This window comes from Phaethon lepturus, unplaced genomic scaffold (assembly GCF_000687285.1).
Source record: "Phaethon lepturus isolate BGI_N335 unplaced genomic scaffold, ASM68728v1 scaffold3871, whole genome shotgun sequence".
NCBI lineage: Eukaryota > Metazoa > Chordata > Aves > Phaethontiformes > Phaethontidae > Phaethon > Phaethon lepturus.
The window spans coordinates 22,180-40,014 of record NW_010518325.1 but is presented as its reverse complement, the minus strand read 5'-3'; the positions used below and the strand labels follow the sequence as shown (position 1 = coordinate 40,014).

The window sequence follows — 17,835 nt, the reverse complement described above, 5'->3', positions numbered from 1 at the left end:
GTAGGGAAAAAAGTAATGCTTGGGGTTATTCATGAAAATATATATATGCACAAACAAATGAAGAAGGTAGAAAGGCTCCTTACCAGTAACTTACTCTTTAAGGTGTGTTGTTCTGCACCTACTCTCCTTTCTCTTTCTCTCTCAGTCTGTGCTCAAGTACTTCTATGTTTGAGAGAAACGATTTGAAGTAATACAGCACGCACTGAAGATTATGTCTAAAGCAGACAGCTCTTCCATTGATTTCTTCTCCTGACCAAAGCAATCAGCAAGACCTTGAGCTTCAGCCAACTGCTTAGGTCAGTAAAGGGCAGAATGTTGCTAGAATGTTTTAAAATTACCTTTGTGGTATTTCATAAAAAGAATAGTCTGCCTTAGCAGTCTGCTTTGGACATTATTAAATGATAGGAAATAAATAAAATCTTTCATTAAGAAAAAAAGTACACTTTGATCTACAGCTGCAATGCAGTTTGTTTGAGTCTCTTTAAGCTCTCAGGGTAACGTAAAGTGTAAATCATATCCAGAGTTGACTGTTACAGTGTGCTTCTAATTAGACTTTGCTTTAGAGTTGATCTGTGAAGTGCGGCAGGAGCAGAATTCATCATCATTTGCTCTAAAGGAAAGAATTAAATGGAATAGTTATATTTGCAGTTCACAAGCTGCAGTGGGTCCAGATTGGTGAGGAAAAGCCCCCACTGCTTAGATGTAGAAACTTTTTCTGTAGTCCAACATTATAGTTAGTAAAGGTATTTCTCCTTTCAATTCATCTGCTCAGATCAGTCAATGTTTGATCTGATGCCTCAGTGTGAAAGTTTACCTTAATGTCTATTTGCTTCACTTAGCCAATAAAAGGGCAAAACAGATTAAAGAAAAAACTGAAATTCCAATCAATCCCTTTCTGTTTCATCACATGGAGAAACACTGGGATGTTTGGTTTCATAGTATGTCGGATGCCTTTGCTTACAATTGCATGGGACTCCAATTATCTTGAAATACGTTGTGGTTGTTTTCTTTATCCCAAGACATACAACCATAGATGCTACCGGAACACGTTAAATAAATAAAAACTTTGTTCTAAATGTCAAGCCACTTCATCAGTGGGCAGACCATAGATGATTAAAATGTAATCTTACATCGAATGTAGCCCCAAAACAGAAAAAAACTAAACAAAATAAAATCTCCTACAGATTAGAAACCTTTCCAGCTAGGAGGAGTATAGGAATGTTTGGATTGTTCTGCTCTGCTGGTAGACATAATATTATCACTTTTCCTCTTGCTGCCTTAAGCATTTGCTTATTAGATACTCTGAAAGTAGTTCTTCTATGATCACTTTCTTAAAAACGTTTGACTTAAAAGCTTATTATTCAGGTACTTTTAGTCTTCACAAGTAGCAGTAAAAGTAAAATTCTTACAAAGGTGGTTTGGTTAGTGGGGTTTAATACAGTTCTGAATCCATTCCTATTATTGTTAGTGGACTTTTATTATAACTCTTGCTGCTGTAGAATATATGGAGAGAAATTGTGACCTAAGAACAAAAATTAATCCTTTCATTTTTGCTTTTAAGGATTAATGGAAGTGGCTATAATAATTCAGGGTTATCCTTTTGTATTTCTGTTTTTTAATAAAAAGCCTTGTAATTACCTAGTGCAAGCTTTTTTAATTACATAATATTTTATGTAACACAAAACATAAAATGAGATGTGCAATTGGTCTTTAGCTTCAGATAAGACACCTGACTGAAAATATGCAAAGCACATGCTACTAGTTGTTGCTTATTTTGCAAGAAGATAAATAATTACTTTCCTCTGCTTGTGCTACCCATAAGGTTGATTCTGTTTGTGTGTTGTTATCCTTTTTTTCCCAGTATCCTAAAATGGGAGGGAAGTGCCTGCTGGTTTTGAAACCCATCCTTAAGCTTCTTCACTGGAGCTGCTACTAGAGGAAAAATTTGAGCAGTTCTGCTGTGGTTTTCCTTTCAAAGCTGTACATCCTCTCCCAGGTGGCCATGACAGAGTAGGAGAGCAGTAAGTTGATGCGAGATGGAGGTGCGTTCCCTGACCTCCTTTCTCCAGTGCCAGATTAAGTTTTCACAAAACACCTTCATAGCATTTCCTCACCCGTCTAAAACAGTAGAGACAGGCAGCACTTCCCATGAAGGTGGGATGTTTTTTCAGAAGAAGAAAAAAAAAGGAATCTTCCCTAGGTAAAACAGCAAGGTCCACCTTCCATTTATGAAAAGACTATGAGAAAGACTATGAGGCTACTGAGGACAGAGCCTGTTCTTTTATATCTCATCTAGCCTGCTCATGTCAGGTGCCAATCGTAGAGGCTGAACAAGGAAGAAAGGCACCCCTGCAAGCAGATCATCTGTGTCCAGCTGCGGAGAGGTGTGACAGGAGCATCAGCCTCATCAATGCTGCAGAAAACTATAATACACAGTGAGCCTGAGAGAATGAAAGAGCTTAAAAGTGAAATACATCTCAAACAGGGGAAGGTGGAAAAATGGATGAATTTCAGGGAATACGAATACATGAAAAGCAGCATTCACCAAAGAAAGGAGAACAGAAATATTGGAGGCAGAGATGGAATTCCAGTAGCAGACATACCAAGCCTTAAGGTGAAAGAGAAAGGGGGTGATTATGAAAGTGAACTCTGTTTTCCTTTCTGTTATGGGGGGGGAAAAAAAAAAAAAGAGGACCAGGTCTTCAGACCCTTTGATTGTCTCCCTCCCTGCAAAACTAGATCAGAGAAAAAAAAATAAATGGCAATCCAGATGTTTGGAGAGAAATGGGTAAGCCATCATAATTGTCTTTTCATAGCTGGTGGTGGGCAAAATCTGCTGAAAGCAAGCTAGGGGTTTTTTTGTTCTTGTGTATGTGGAATTCTGGGTTCAGAGTTTTAAGTAACTGTCCTAGTTTCGACTGGGGTAGAGTCTATTTTCTCCCTAATAGCTGGTACAGTGCTGTGTTTTGGATTTGGGATGAGAATAATGTTGATAACGCACTGATGTTTTTGGTTGTTGCTAAGTAATTACAGTGCTTATACTCAGTCAAGGACTTTTCAGCTTCCCATGCTCTGCCAGCGGAGAGGTGCACAAGAAGCTGGGAGTGGGCACAGCCAGGACAGCTGACCAGAACTGGCCAAAGAGATATTCCCTATCATGTAATGTCATGCCCAGTACATAAACTGGAGTTGGCCGGGGGGCAGGAATAGCTGCTTGGGGACGGGCTATCAATCACCAGGTGGTGAGCCATTGCTGCACTGAGCATCACTTGGTTTTGTATATTCCATTATGATGATGATTATTATTTCCTCTTCCTTTGCTGTCCTATTAAACTGTTATTATCTCAAGCCACGAGTTTTTTTTCTGATTCTCTCCTCCATTCCACCTGGGAGGGGAGGCAAGAGAGTACCTGCATGGTGCTTAGCTGCTGGCTGGGGCTAAACCATGACAGTAACCATCCAAACTTCTGCATCTTTTGATAGATACCTATAGCCCAAACCTCTAGAGGTTCTGAGTGAATTATGGTAGTCTTCTATATTTTTGATGCTCGCCCTCCTGCCCGCTCCCTCTGCTATGCAAGGTGTCTATCCAGTGAATATAGGTGATGCAAACTCCAGATGGCACTCTCAAGGACTTGAGTAGATCTTAGATCAGAGTAGAGAATGGTTTCTGTCACTAAGTTTGTCACCGGCAAATTTGCATCAGCAAAATGATGTAATAAATTGCAAAATATTATTCCATGTAAGAACACTTTACCTTGAAAGTAAAGGAGATTTATTTGAAATAAAGAATAGGCAATAAACCAAGGATTTTTGTAATACCATATTTGAAAACTAGTTTTCAGAAAAGAAATAATTGCATTTCAGGATTTATTAGAGTACATCAGTAAAATGTAATGTCTAATGAGTGCATCCACTTTTATGTTTATATGGAATTGTATTATAAAATCTATCAGCAATATGAGAGAAGATTGGAAAAAATGTCTGGCATACAAAATTTTAGTGTATTTTGTAGTCCTTTCTCTTCCATACCCATAAAGTCTTCAATTTAGCAAAAGGAAAAGTATATAAAAGGAATCATGAAGAACTGAGGCCTTGCAGAAGAAATAGTGGTCAAAATAGACTGGTAGCTAGCTATGCTATGACAAACTAGCATTTTAAGCATGTGTCCTAGATAATTATGAAACACAGAGGAAAAATAGCTCTTACTAAACAATAATTTCTGCCAGTTTTATACCAGGTCTTAATGTTTTAAAGATCATCTGCTGAGCATGGGTATAACTGTGAGGACTAGGAGTTATGTATTACTTTTAAGGTGTTTAACACTGTTGGAAAGTGTTACTCTAGGATTAAGATTTGTCCTTAAACCTTCATCAGCAGTGATGCTTTGGTCAGCCTGATACAAGATCTATACTGTTTTCCAACAGCTTCAGAGGGCTACACTAAATGAATACACTTAAGAATTACACAGGGATGGCAAAAGGCAAATAGGAAATGGACTTCGTAATTATGTCAGTACGGTGAAAGAAAATAGAATAGACTGGCACATTTGGAGCTTAAATTCTTTCTGTTATTTTAAGCTTCCCTTCTGGAGACCATTTCTCACCAGAGGGTGAACCGTATTAAAAAGAAACTCAAAGGCATCTTCCTAGAATTTAATGCCATTAAGTATTTGGCTGAATACAAATATTTGGAAGAAATAAGTCTTTAGGGGCCAACAGTATGAGGCTGTGATTCATTGATCTAGTGAGTCAATGAACAAGCTCCAGACGGATGTCGTTCAGTATTAGACCAGTTTCTGGACTTCTAAGATTTTGAATATATTCTACATGCATATATCTATGTGTGTGTCTTGTTTTGTGTGTATATATAATCTGATCTGTATCTAGATCTGACAAACTTCTAATTTTAGCTTTCTTTTCACATTTCTGGAGCTAATTTCACTTTTGAGTGGGTCTTTGGATGCACCACACTTGAGATGTGAATGGTCACTTCTCACAGGGACAGTCAGTGGAAATTACAGCTCGCTCTTGCTCAGAGTTGGCTTTGGACCTTATAAACCTTAAGGTTAATGGCTGTTAGAAAGACAGACAGATCATTCTCTGTCATCTGGTTCACTCTGTAAACAGTAGCATCTGCTAACTAGGTAAATTAAATCATATTAGTCTACTTCAGAGGGTGTGGAGTTTTAAAGAGTAAAGAGCACAAGCCAACTTCCATGCTCCAAAGCTCAGGAAGTGAGGCCAGGACTACCTTAGGTGTTCTCATGGACTTCTCCCAGGCTCCTGTGCTCTTCCCAGAGAAAGTTTCTGTACAGTTCCTCTTAGCCTTTTATACACTTAGACTACATCTACACCACTAAATAAAAAAGGTCCAGGGAATAAGCTTACGCACAGCACCCTTGGTCATCATATTGCTTAATTGTTGGCTCACTTCCCAGCCTTGTTTTGGACCACTCCAGCTTTGCACTCCTGAATCCCCCGGTCTGTCCGTATGCTGCGTCCCAGGGCGTGCAGCGCGCCCTTGCTTTCACACTAGGAGAATGCCGTTCTCTGGGGTGCAGCATCCGCGTGCGCTGCGTGGCAGAGCTGCAGCCAGTCCCTACAGGAGCAGTCAGCGCTGTCAGCATCAAGGTGTAGCCGGACTGGCAGTGAGTATGGGCTTGGTCTCTTGGGTCTCTGAGTTCCCTGGGCAGATGGAAAGGGAGAATAATCTAAAGGGAGGCATTGTCTCTTCCTAGTAAGTGCCTTCTCATTAAGAACAGAGACCGTGCTCCTGGGAAAATGTAGGATCATCTCCAACCTTTAGAAAAACAATTAGATTATTTCAGATTGAAGCCCTGTCTTGACTTTGTATGGTTCCGTCATCTTTTTTGCAATAACTTAGAAGAATCTGTGGGGAAACGTCCTTGCAGTACAGTCGTGCTGCTTTATGACGGAAGCCGTAGAGATTCCCAGGCTTTGTGCTGAGTAAGCAAGCTTCAGAAATAGCACACTACAGTGTGTTTGCCCAGAGGCAGCACTTTAGATTGGATATTAGGAAAAAATTCTTCACTGAGAGGGTGGTCAGGCATTGGAACAGGCTGCCCAGGGAGGTGGTGGAGTCGCCATCTCTGGAAGTGTTCAAAAAACGTGTGGATGTGGCGCTTCAAGACATGGTTTAGGGAACATGGTGGCGCTGGATTAATGGTTGGACTTGATGATCTTGAAGGTCCTTTCCAACCTTAGTGATTCTGTGTGTGTGTGTGTGTAACTAGCCATCTAGTGCTTTCAGTGCTTGAGCTTGTAGCACTGCTCCATGTTGTATATGCTGGAGGTCTTTGTCGTGTCACATTGACAAACTCATTTTCTTGCTTTCCTGATTGCATTGGTTCTATTTAATTTGGGAAAGTCTAGTCAGCCTGACGCATCCATAAATTGAATATATAAAAACCTATAAAGGTCATATACAATACTCGTGACTTATTACAGGTTGACATTGTCATGTAAATCCATACTAGCTGTATCCTGTCACATACCAGAATCCTTGCACTTGTGGTGGTGATCTAATAATTCACAAATGAGATGCGTTTACCCTTCCAGAACTATTTGCAAATTCAGCAGGAAACAAGAGAGTCACTTCCATTTGCTGAACTAGAAACTTTTATGGGAAGGCCTCTGCGTCAACAAATAGCAGTTCGCAGCACGTTATTTGGAAACGTATGAACTAATTTTTCCTAGACAGGAATCTCCTTTTTCCTTTGAAGCTTTTAATTGATTCAGTTCACTTTTCCCAAAGAGAAAATGAAATAAATAAAGTCTGACATGATAATCCCTCCATATCCACAGAATTCCCCAAGGTAGCTCTGAGATTATTACATTTCATGCAAGTGAAAACAGTTTTCACAAGTTTCAACAGCAGGTCACATTTTCATCAGTTCATAATCAGGAAAGTCGATGCACAAGTGTTTGCAGATATATATATTGTTTCTCGGGTTTCAATCCATGAAAATGAGTACTAGTGTTTGTTTACACATTATGATTTACACGTATGATTATCAGTGCAACTTTAAAATACTGCGTCTTGAAACACTGACATGGATTTTTCAAGAACCCTAACAATATTCTGAATGCATTTCATATGATTTTTATTCTCAGAGTTCATGAAGATTTTATTTGTAGTTCATTATTCTCCACACTTTGAGTGCTTTCAGTAGTGTTTTTGGCTCTGCAATGAGATCCTATTGTGCCAATGTAAAGACCCTTTTACATCGGTGGACCTCCTGCAAGAAGCAGCATCATCAGGCCTCATTGCAAGGCAGGGCCTCTGTGTTTAATGGTTGTACAGGATGTTTTTGTGGGTGGATCAAATTGATGTTGAGTATTTGCACAGTAAGTAGAGTCTTTTTACATCAGTCGAGGTATTTTTAAGATAATTTCATTGAGTAAGCAGGGTTCTAGGCTACAAAAAATCGAATGCCTGGCTGGAAAACTTTACTTTTTCATGCTGTTTCAGGTGGATTGTTTTTCTTAATGTCTACTTTTAGTGGATATTTCTTTAAGTGAGACCTGACCTTAATAAAGTGGACAAGTAGTCCAAGTTCCACTCAGACTAATGAATGATTTTTCTTTCCCCCACAGACAGTAGTTCCTTCCCTGAGCATAAAAACAATTTTAAAGTATATTGCGTAGAGTGAGGAAAGAAAGTACATTACAGATTAAGAGAAATAATAGCTAGGTGTGGTATGGATATAAATTGAACTTCGATGAGGTACAGTGTATGGTTTGGGTTTTTTTTTTAGTTAGACTGGTATTCCTAAGACAACTTTATTTCTAGTATGCTTTAGTTAAATAAATACAAGGGTTTTTTTCTATAGAGCTGAAAACACTGATGTGTGTTGAGAATGAATGAAACAAGATTGGACTTTATGATAAGAAAAAACTTGCAAGTTTTTTTCATAAAAAATGAAATCATCTGGAATGAAGATATGAGGTTCTAACAGGGAAAGCATTACTAATGTATATTGTCAATCCACCTGTACCTTTATTACTATCACAAGTCCTGTCAAACTACTTTGTTTTGTCTTTTTTTTTTTTTTAAGACACAAATGCACTTGTACTATGTAATTTATGAGAGCTCAGGATACCAAGTTTTCCTCAAAAATGTGTGGTTGCTATCTTCCAGCAAAACACCTGTGCAGATATGAGTGTGGGAAAAATGTGGTGTGTTCCAGACGAATCTCAAGGAAGTGCTTAATACAATAATTAGTGAAAGTTACAGGGAGGAGCGAGAGAGCTGTTGTATCTGCTCAGCTTCAAATATCCCAGGCAGCTGATGACCATTGCTGCCAAAAAAACCTTCCCTAGAGACTCTTTGCACAGCAGGTAGAGAGGGAAGCAGCACAAGAGGCCCCGTAAGCTGGGAGCTGGAGTCTTTGGAGAAGAGTTGCCTGACAGAGTTTGGACTGCTGCATGGAAATGCCAGCTTGCTTGCCTTTCTAGTTCCCCTCAAAAGTTTTGTCAGGTTTGAGATGTTCCTGCAAAATGCTTAGATTCAATTACAGCAGCTTTTTTCAATACAGTAGTGCTGTCAAGGAATGTTCACCTGTTAAATTTCTTTGGAGTGTTTCCTTACAGTCAATTTTTTTAAAACAGTTTTGTTTGTTTCTTTGTTTTCCCACTTTAGAATAAAATTTGGGAATGAAAACAAAAATTTTGCTTGCTTCTCAGGGGTACCAGTGTTCTATAATGGTTCCTTACACAATGAAGTCTATGTATCAAATTTGTGTTTCCTTTCAGAAATAATCAGGTAGTCAATCTCTCTTAAGGTCATGGACTCTCCTCAGTTCTAGTAATCCTTATGGGAAATGGGCCACATGTTTATTGTCTTTGGCATCCACTGATTCCTTGTGAGAAATATTGCCATCTGTTGTTTTCTAGATTATTTTTTAATATATTCTCTAATTTCTCCTGCGTCACTGTCAGTTGATCAGTTTTTTTAAAAAAAAAAAGGAAAAAATATTGTAATATTATCAAACGCTTTAAGCAAGAGAGGGCTGAAATGCAGTTATCTTACCATCAAATGTTCTTATGTAGAGTTCTCTTTCTTTTCATTACAGCCTCTGAGTACATTCTTAGTCATGCTCGGTTACCATCCGTTATTCTGCTAATCTGTAATAATGGCATGGTGGCAAAGCAGAAGCAGAGTTAACACAACAGATAAAGCAATTACATTGTAAGAATACCGTATGTCTGTGTGCGGAGAAGAAAAACTCAGTGATGCTTTTGATGGTAGAATGCAGTGAGCTGGATCAGGGCTGCCCAGCACAGTCATGTGCAATAGACACCCAGAGCACAGAATCTGTCTGGCCATGTTCATGTAGCTCGTAATCCTGGATGGACATGAGCTGGCCTTCTCAGATGCCATGGGGGCAATTCCCTGCACGGATAATAAACGTGTCTTTGTCTAAATCTAATGCTTGAAGATATATCAAACTACCATGTTAATATGAGTGGATATATCACAAGAAGGTGATGAATAATCTTTTCTTCCATTATTTTCAGAGCCAAATTTTGTGTCATCTTATGACATTGGGAACTTTACCTACTTCTTCTTCCGGGAGAATGCGGTGGAACATGACTGTGGAAAAACAGTCTTCTCTCGTGCTGCTCGGGTGTGCAAAAATGATATCGGTGGCAAGTTTGTGCTGGAGGATACCTGGACTACCTTCATGAAAGCTCGGCTGAACTGCTCTCGCCCTGGAGAAATTCCCTTTTACTATAATGAACTACAGAGCACTTTCTTCCTGCCAGAATTGGACTTGATCTATGGGATTTTTACCACTAATGTGTAAGTAAATTCCATGATGTATTTTACTTTCTTGCTATTTGTGACAGTAAAAACTAAAGCTTCTAAGCTACTGTCTTCTGCATACGCCAAGTAAACATCATAAATTCAAACTACTGTTTTTCCCAATCCACTTTTCTCTTGTGAAGAAGTGTCAGTTCCAAATGCTTTCCACATGAATTGTTGAGGTCATATGAAGGAAGGAAGAATTATTAATATTTCCTTATGGTGGGGAGACAGTTGTGTTTAAAACTATTCAGTCATCTTTTTCATACGTTCTTATAAAGACATTTTTTATTTTGCACACTGTTGTAATTCATAAATAAATTATGTATTTATGAAATAAGTATTTTATAGTTGTAATGTGACATGATCATGAATTTGATATGATGTAATTTGGCTGTGTCAGGAAGAGCTCACCTTACCCAAAAGAGCACAAGAGGTGCTCTTATGTATTTTAAATTAGTTCAAACATATACTCATGTGAGTTTGATGGTCAAACCAAGAATGTAATCTGATTTTAACTGACCCTGTGATATCAACTAGGTAAAATTAAAAAATGTACAGTTTGGCCTTAAAATTAGCATTTGTTAAATATTAAAACACTGGCTGGCCATAAAAGCTCCCTAGACTCCGAGTTTGATATCAAGGGTTGCTTACTCTTAGGGAAAAAAGAGACATTCATCTCAGAAATATCCTTTGTTACTTTAAACATGGTAATCGAAGTTCATACATTGCTCGGCAGCCCATGCATTATGGCTGTGCAGCCCAGTGTCCGGACCGCTGGAACAGAGCTTCAGGTTTTCATTTCTAATTCTCTTACCTGCTTGCAGTTTCTTGCTCTGTAAGTCAGTTTTGCCTAGAATTTGAAAAGGTATTTGGGCACCTAAACCATAGATCAGTGCCCCTTACTACTGCTGTAAACACTTGGATACCTACCTTCTGTAAATATCCATTAACCAGGTAGAAACAGTCACAAATTAATGCCAACAAATTATGATCCTGAAGTGTTTTAGACAGTGAGCAGAAATTTGAGCTTAAGCTAGTTTCTTATGCTTTTGGTACAGTCCTTTATTAACGCATCTAGGCATCTTCCAGACTCAGACTAGCTCCTGGGCCAGCATCTCAGGCTGTGAGCATGACTAGTGAGGGGCTGCTTGCACTAGGCTGTGACAATTCCTGACTTGTGACATCGGATCATGAGCTTAACCCTGGTCCTGCAGTGGAGTAATGTAGTGAATCTAAATGCTGCCTTTTTTAAAAGAGAATGGTAGAAACTTTGGGACTGATGGGGATACGAAAATTTGATGTTGTTTTCAACAGTAATTTTAATTTCATTGGTCTGTTTGACCAGCTAGTTTGAATCTTAGAAGACAGGTATTCTCAAGTGGCATGTTCATACACTGGTCTTTTGTGAGAAGTCAAAATAGCCTTGGCATGCTCCTGCCACAGAAGGACCAACCAGAGGAATTATGCTGCAGAAAATCCACAGGTCTTTGGCCATGGAAGGGGAACAATGTCCATGGAAGGGCTGTCCTGAGAATTTGAGGAATGGTGGAATTTCCTGTGCTACAAAGTCCTCAGTTTCTGAGGTTACATAAGGGTATCAGGGCTGCCATCAGCACACCTTGGCTGTTCTGAAAATGACACATGAAAGTAGGCAATATTTGAAACCTTGCTGCTTCTCCCCTCTTCCCCAGTAGCTCAACATTCTGCCATGTCCAACAGAGATGGACTATTCAAAGAGCAATTACAACTGTTTGCGGGTGGGATTTTTTGATAGCTCCATTTAAATTATATTTGTTCATGCCATCAGAAATTGTAACTAAATTTTTGGACATTGTTAAAATATTGTAGAGTCAGGATTACTTCCCCATGTTGAATACCTGTTCACAACTATCTGCAAAACCCGTGTGATCCACCTTTCAGCCCTGCAACCGCACGGTGGAGAAGCACTAGGGTTTCCCATGATGGGGAACAACATATGCCTTTCTCTTGGTGTAAGAGCATCAGATATCACTGAACCACATTCAGTATTTTTCAATCTCAGTATCTTCAGAACTGCAATGTTTTTATTGTACCCTACTGCTTCTTTTAATATACTGTGAATCATTTTGTGGGGAAAAAAATGAAGCATTTCTGTTAATAAAGATTGAATAATAGCAAAACCTGCACCCTTTATGTGTGGTTGACTGTTAAGTCCACTATAGGCACTGCTTCATAATGAAGTTGATTTTGTTTCCTTCAGACCATCCAAAAATCTCTAAGCATGAGTCTGATGTCCTTTAAGGACTTCAGGAAATTCAAGAAGACATTGGTATGGTTAATAATATTAGTGGGATGCATTTAGTGATAGATTATATAGGCAAGGAATTATCAAATCCAATGATAATTGATTCTGCAGAAATTGTTAGCATGAAATTTCAAGATCTAGGATTTCTTTGAAATAAGAGTGACAAGGATAAGACAGCAAATTGCTCTTTTGTCCTGCTATTAAACCATTTATCCTAACTCTTTTTTTTCAATTGTTGGTACATTTGGTCCGTTGGGGTTATTTTTTCTTGCCATCGTTTTGGAGTTTCTATAGTAGACTTTCTTAAGCCTTGTGTAAATTACAGGCTAAGTTTAAAAAAAGAAAAAAAAAAAAACAACAGAAAAAATAATTCTGTGAGGATCAATTGTCAGCAGTTTTACCTGCAGTGGGAATTTGTGCAACTGCCACCTTCATTACCTATCCCTTTTATCTCAAATTGTGGAGAAGAAAAATGCAGTTTTCCATATTATGAGCTCCCATAGTCACTGGATTATATTGTTTATACTCTGCAGAATGACTTTATTGTCATGTATATCACATTTTTAACACAAAAACAGGAAATTGTATGTATTGCCTGGCTGCTGTTTATTCTTCCAATGGGTATCTTGTAAAGTACGCCGTCCAAGTTGTTTTCTGTTGATGGGTTTCTGGAACTTGCATTCTTATTGCTGTACAACATCTCTTGGAAGATGGGATTTTTGTGGAGGTCTCTTACTGAGGGATTTCATGGGGTCCAGAGACATATCTTATGTTGAAAACCCTTACTTCTGTTATGCTGCCATTGGTTGTATAGAAAAAACATTAATGACCCCTGAGAATAATCTCATCCTGAACTTTGTAACAAGAAGAAGGGTGTCCCTGATGCATGTGATTATGTTGTGGAAGTATGGCCATGTGGTATTAGAGCAGTAGAAGGTAGGAAGTTCTGAGTTTCTCCCACACCAGCTACTTGGCAAGTCTGACAAAAATTTTAAATCCAATGTCCATGCCTAAATCAGCACATTATATATCATTATCTTGAGGTATCATCTCCTGGCTGATCATATCTGCTTTGTTAATTACTTGAAGTATTGGAGAATTATTGTTTTTTTAATATATTTTTCATCAAATGGACTTCTTAATGTTGTTACTTAGGTTAATATTTATATTTCTTTTGCAGGAACAGCATAGCAGCCTCAGCAGTTTGTGTTTTCAACTTGAGTGCCATAACTCAGGCCTTTAATGGACCATTCAAATACCAGGAAAATTCTCGCTCTGCTTGGCTTCCATATTCCAATCCTAACCCTAATTTTCAGGTACAGATATGTGGGAGAAGGACAATAGTTCACATGACCTTTTTCTCAAAGTGCTGTATGGTTCACAGTTAATAAGTCCAGTTTTGCAGTATGTTGTAGCCTAAGACCTTAAAAAAATTATAACAAAAAACCCCCAACAACTTAAGATATCCTCTTTTTTCAGCATACTTAATTTTATCCTTCCACAAAATAATTTGGGTTGAAAAGCAGATGTGCTTTGGAGGGTAGGAGAACAAATCTTTAACTTCAATCTTCTGTCAAAATGAAACGCTATAGTTTCCTGTCAAGGTAACATTAATTCCTGGCTGAAGTATGATCAAACCGCTATTCTCTTTTACATCGTATTTGTACTATTAGAACCTGAAAAATGAACATAGTTTGACAGAAAATGAAAAGGAGGGTGGAGAGGGGGGTAAAGAAGGAGTGGTCAGGGGTTTGTATGTTTTCCTGTGCAAGGTGGTCCACACTCCCTGAAGAGTCTGATTAAAAGATTCTGTGATGTGGTGTGCCCCTCGTTTGAACTTGTCAGCTTCAGAGGGTGTAATAATCTGCAGTTGGCTGAGAGCATAAAGCTACTTAGTCCAAAGTGGGTCACTCAGTGAAACTTTCTGCAAAAAGAAAAGGGTATTTCAGGTAAGCACATACGTATTGTTTTCTTCTTTGGCATAGTCACCACTCCTACTAGGACAATTTTAGTGAGTGTGATTCTAGCAAGGGAAAACAGCATTAATTTAGTGATTAACAATAGCTTTTCACCAAGATACTTAATTGTATTCACCTTTATCCACCTTTCAGCCTCCCTTAATCTCAATGCAATTTCACGAGTTCAGTGCTGCTGCTGTAACAGCCTTCCCTGTCTTCTTGTAAGGATCATGACATCTTTGCAAGCATGAAACAGAATCACCCATTGAGGATTGTAGGTAGTTTTAATTACTTCCTGATCTGTGCAAACAAAGGAAAATCAGGCACGGAATTTGCTCTGAATTACAGGCCAGAGCCACAATTACCTTTCCTAAATAATATGTTCGGCATTAGCCCCAAGTGACAAGGCACCATTTACGTAAATCATATTGCAGAAGTGGGCTATATTTGTATATAGTTTTTTACACATTATAGAAATACTTGTATTGTCAAAATAGTGATAGTAAGAGGGTCTAAGTGAGGCTAAATTTTTGAAGGAGAAAGCCTGAAGAAAGGCTTTTATGTAAAAATCTTCCTTCTGACTAGGTGAGAAAGACCAGTAAGAGTTATTAAGCTCTCCCTACAAACCTTGTGTTAATGTAGTGATAATTACTGTGAGAACAACCCCTACAGAACGGTACATACAAAGATGACAGCCTGATGGCTGTGTAAAAATGGTTTAAGTCTCTACTGTACTGTCAGTGCTCATCTCTAAATCCCAGTCAAGACTGAGGTGTTGGAAGAAATTTCTTGCTTGAGTAGTCTGTCTGATTTTAGTATGGCTGGTACTTCATCAAATTTACAAGAACAGTGACAACAGTTGTATCGTATCTCATTGAGCAACAGTTTTGCAGGCCAGCACTAGTATTGAAAGCTGTAAAGTGGCCATTTACAACACAGTATTGAAGCAAATTGACATTAACGGATCTTTAGGTATCATTAGTGATGTCAAACTTCTGTTCTTCTGCAGGTGCTATCTGTCATTCTGTTGAACTTTGTGTCAGATTTCTGGCTCGGTAACTGCAGCACTGGTGGATACCAGAAGCTAGTCTAATGCTTAGAGCTAGGTGTAACCACTTTCTGTGACTTGATGGTGCTTTAGAGTACATACTGCATGTAGATGGGATACATCCATTGGCTGAGTCACTGGTTTCCTTGCCGGAAAGGGCTTTTGTTTTGTAGACTGCTTATGATAAAATATCAGAAGTTCTGTTTGTGTAGACTCTTATCCTCAGAGTATTCACCTACTCAGCAATAACACACAGAAGTATGTGATTTGAAGGAAGATGCTGCTGTGTAGTGATAGTTAACATCAGACATTCTATTTCCAAGACTGGATTGTATTAATGAAATATTTTCCAGATTAGAATACTATTGGAGTCCTAGTTTTGAGGAACACTGCTTTTCTCCAGAGGTTGTTGCTTTTCTCTTTACACAGGACAACTTCCATTGTAAGACCAAGGACCATATGTATTTTAGCGTACTATGAATGTTCCAGCTGGAATCTTTCCTGCTTGATAGATTCAGAGAAATTCTTCTTTGGCGTGGTTTATTTTTTTCACTGGCCTGACTTGCAGGGTGCTCACAGAGCAAGTAATTGTTTCCTGCCAGTTGCTTAAGTGTCCTTCTTCATCATATGATCTCTTATTATGGAATTATTTATTTGAGTTTTTCTTAACGTTTGTGGGTTTGGAATGATCACTTAACTTTGGATCGAAAACATGGCAATAATGAAAAAGTAACTGGTAGGGTTTTGCACATTATTATTTTGTTCATGCTGTAATTCATAGCATAATTTATCACATAATAGAATAGAATGAAAAAATATGACTTAGGTATGCCTTTCACATAACCAAAATATTTGATAAATGTTGTGAAGTGCTGCTTTACTTCTGTGCAATTATGCATGAGTAAGCATGTGGATGTTTACATATTCACATGCACTAAGCAGCTTTCTCTTTTGTGTCCTCAGTTAGTTGAAGACTTAAACACAAAGATGCCAAATTAACTGCCACTTATTTTGCTTTGTTTATCTGTGCTTGAAATCTGTGTGTGCTGTTAGTGAATAATTTCCTGTAAGAAGAGAGTACAGTTTTCAGATATAAAATGTGGTCAGTTCCAAAGCAAAGATGTCTTTGCTTTGGATAACACTTTATAGTTGGTGCTCTGCACTGTCCATTCTTGGCTAGTGAAGGCAGGGTCTGAAGAAGCTGATAGAACTGTGCGTGGTTCTGTGACCTGGGCTTTCTGTCAGCCCCTGGCTGTGGTAGGACATGGCATTTCCTTTGAAAATTTCTTATGTCTTTAGCACTGTGTCTGTGTAAATTATGAAAACCACCAGTCAGAAAATTCTGTGGATTGTTGGGTGGTAGTTTTTCCCCCTTCCTGCCCTGTGAACATAGGACATAGCAAAATATTACTGTAGCCCACTTGTGGTGGTCAGTCTGGTGCCCTTCCTTATTGTCTAGAGTTAGGGAGCCTTCATATTACTGCCTCAGGAAAGTGGAGCTTCTTCAATCACTGTGTGGACAGTCTCATCAGCACCAAAATGAGACCTGAAAGTGGAGTTCCGCAGTGACACTACAAGATACAATCTTGGTTTTTATTTTCCTGTGCTGTAAATCAGAAAGTAAATCTGTTGTTGTCATTGACACATATAGTAATGGTTCTTTTATATGTTTACAGTGTGGCACCATGGACCAGGGTTTGTATGTAAATCTGACTGAGAGAAATCTTCAGGATGCTCAAAAATTCTTCTTAATGCATGAGGTCATTCAACCAGTTATTCCAATTCCTTACTTCATGGAAGACAACAGCAGATTTTCCCATGTGGTTGTGGATGTCGTGCAGGGCAAGGACATGCTTTTCCACATCATCTATCTTGCCACAGGTATGAACTCTGCATTGCTATGACAGCTGCAAAAGTTTGTGAGGTCTATGGGTTTTAATGTGCTGTGAATCAATTATGGAATATGTATAGTGCACCTTGAACAACAGCTTTTCCTCTTTGACAGCGTTAACTCTACCTTCTACCTTCTCTGAGTAGATCAGTTGAGCAGTTTGCAATGTCTTTGTTTATATTATGTTGTGAACTCAAATTTTGGTGTCTGTTTCCTATTCTCCTTTGAAGGTATGCAGCCTACGGGCTCTTGAGGGAGCAAACAGTTGCAAATTCTACCGACAGGACTTCACAAGTTTCTTCATCTTTTATTGTTCGTAATTGGTTCAGAGTACAATCTCACACAAGATAAGATGGTTTACGATCCTGAGATAGAAATAACTCTGCAAATAGCAAATACAATTACTGCTATTGCTATTTCCAACTTTTCTGCTCACAAATATTTTATTACCTTTCCTTTTCATCTAATTTTTAAGTCATTCATTATGCAGTTTTACACCCTGCCTTATTATTTGTCCATTTATATGTGAGCTTAGCAACGAAAGAAAAATAATCCTCCACCTAAAATTGCCTTGGTTGGAACTTTTCTTGCTTCAAAATTTCAAGCTGCTTAAAAATAGTGAGGGTGTTAGAGAACTGTTTTTGCAGAACGAGGATGTCTCCAGCTGAGACTGAAATACTAGGTTGGAGTGGCATCTTTAGAGCCTCATGGCATAAAAATTAGGGTAGTTCTCAAATACTTAGTCCCATACACATTAGAAGGGGATAGCTCATCAAAACAATGGTTTGTTAACGTGCATAGTTTGACTCACAGTGAGTAG

General features: G+C 38.6%; 1 protein-coding gene across 1 annotated transcript in view; it reads left to right on the top strand.

Annotated features, from left to right (window-relative positions):
- The window catches only part of LOC104628180 (semaphorin-5A-like), a gene marked incomplete at its 3' end in the record, with an annotated part of 39,234 nt that extends 22,229 nt beyond the window's left edge, over positions 1 to 17,005 (top strand). Inside the window, exons 5-7 of the mRNA XM_010296684.1 lie at positions 9,543 to 9,828; positions 13,299 to 13,434; positions 16,801 to 17,005. Of these exons, the coding sequence (XP_010294986.1) occupies positions 9,543 to 9,828; positions 13,299 to 13,434; positions 16,801 to 17,005 (627 nt within the window). The remainder of the gene's footprint in view (positions 1 to 9,542; positions 9,829 to 13,298; positions 13,435 to 16,800) is intronic.
- Positions 17,006 to 17,835: the final 830 nt, after the last annotated feature.